The sequence below is a fragment of the Acyrthosiphon pisum genome, chromosome A3 (genome assembly GCF_005508785.2).
Source record: "Acyrthosiphon pisum isolate AL4f chromosome A3, pea_aphid_22Mar2018_4r6ur, whole genome shotgun sequence".
Classification (NCBI taxonomy): Eukaryota; Metazoa; Arthropoda; class Insecta; order Hemiptera; family Aphididae; genus Acyrthosiphon; species Acyrthosiphon pisum.
In genome coordinates this window covers 22,101,211-22,102,122 of record NC_042496.1, presented here as the reverse complement: position 1 = coordinate 22,102,122, position 912 = coordinate 22,101,211, and the positions used below count along the sequence as shown (strand labels likewise).

At 25.2% G+C, this 912-nt stretch overlaps 1 protein-coding gene across 1 annotated transcript in view; it reads left to right on the top strand.

The window, feature by feature from the left end:
• Window positions 1-39: 39 nt before the first annotated feature.
• LOC103311301 (THAP domain-containing protein 4-like) overlaps window positions 40-912 on the top strand; it is a 4,822-nt gene continuing 3,949 nt past the window's right edge. Inside the window, exons 1-2 of the mRNA XM_029491225.1 lie at window positions 40-310; window positions 480-612. Of these exons, the coding sequence (XP_029347085.1) occupies window positions 158-310; window positions 480-612 (286 nt within the window). The 5' untranslated portion in view covers window positions 40-157. The remainder of the gene's footprint in view (window positions 311-479; window positions 613-912) is intronic.

The following is a 912-nucleotide window of genomic DNA, read 5'->3' as shown; positions in this document are numbered from 1 at the left end:
TAGTATATTGCTTTACTAAGTAAAATCATTGATTGTAAATACTAGTATTTCATTTAATCAAAGTTTATGATTGAAATTCCCCCATAGTTTAATAAAACAACAATTAAGTTGTAAGAGAAAAATACCCCCCGCCCGCCACAACAAAAATCAAATAACAATGGGTGGATGTACGGCAGTAAACTGTACGAATTCCGGTAGGAAAGGTATTCGTTTATTTCGTTTTCCAAAAGATGATTCTAGAAGAAAAATTTGGCTTCAAAATTGTCGCCGGGACAAATGGGTACCTACAAATTCGTCAGGGTTGTGTGAAGTAAGTTTTTTTAGAATAAAGTAGGTATAAAATATGTATAATAATTTATGTTTACAATTAACATTTGTTTTCTATAATTTACTCCTTAACATAATATATTACTTTACTTACAAGAAGTAGGTATAATAATAACAGAAAATAATTTCATATCTTATGCTTATTTCAATAGATTCATTTTGAGCAAAGTCAATTCAAACAGCATCGTCAAGGTGGCATAAAAAAACTAAAATCAAATGCAATTCCGACAATATTTAATGTACCAAACCCTCCTCAATTATTAGAAACGAAAAGAAAATCGCTCTGTAAGGTGAGAATCCGTATTATTCTGATTTATTAGTAATTTATATAATATTCCATATTTTATGTTAAAACAGATTTTTTTTTTTAATTTTATAATTAAGATAAGGTAATTTAAATTTGTTATAATCTTTGTCTGACAATATTATTACATTTATCATTTTTTTTTTTTTTTGATACAAATTATAAGTAAGTAGGTCAATATTAAAACATAAAAATAACCTTGTCGTTTGATATGTTTTATCCAAAACTAAAAATGTACTGATATTTAAAAATATTTTTATAATTTTGTTCATTAATTTTTT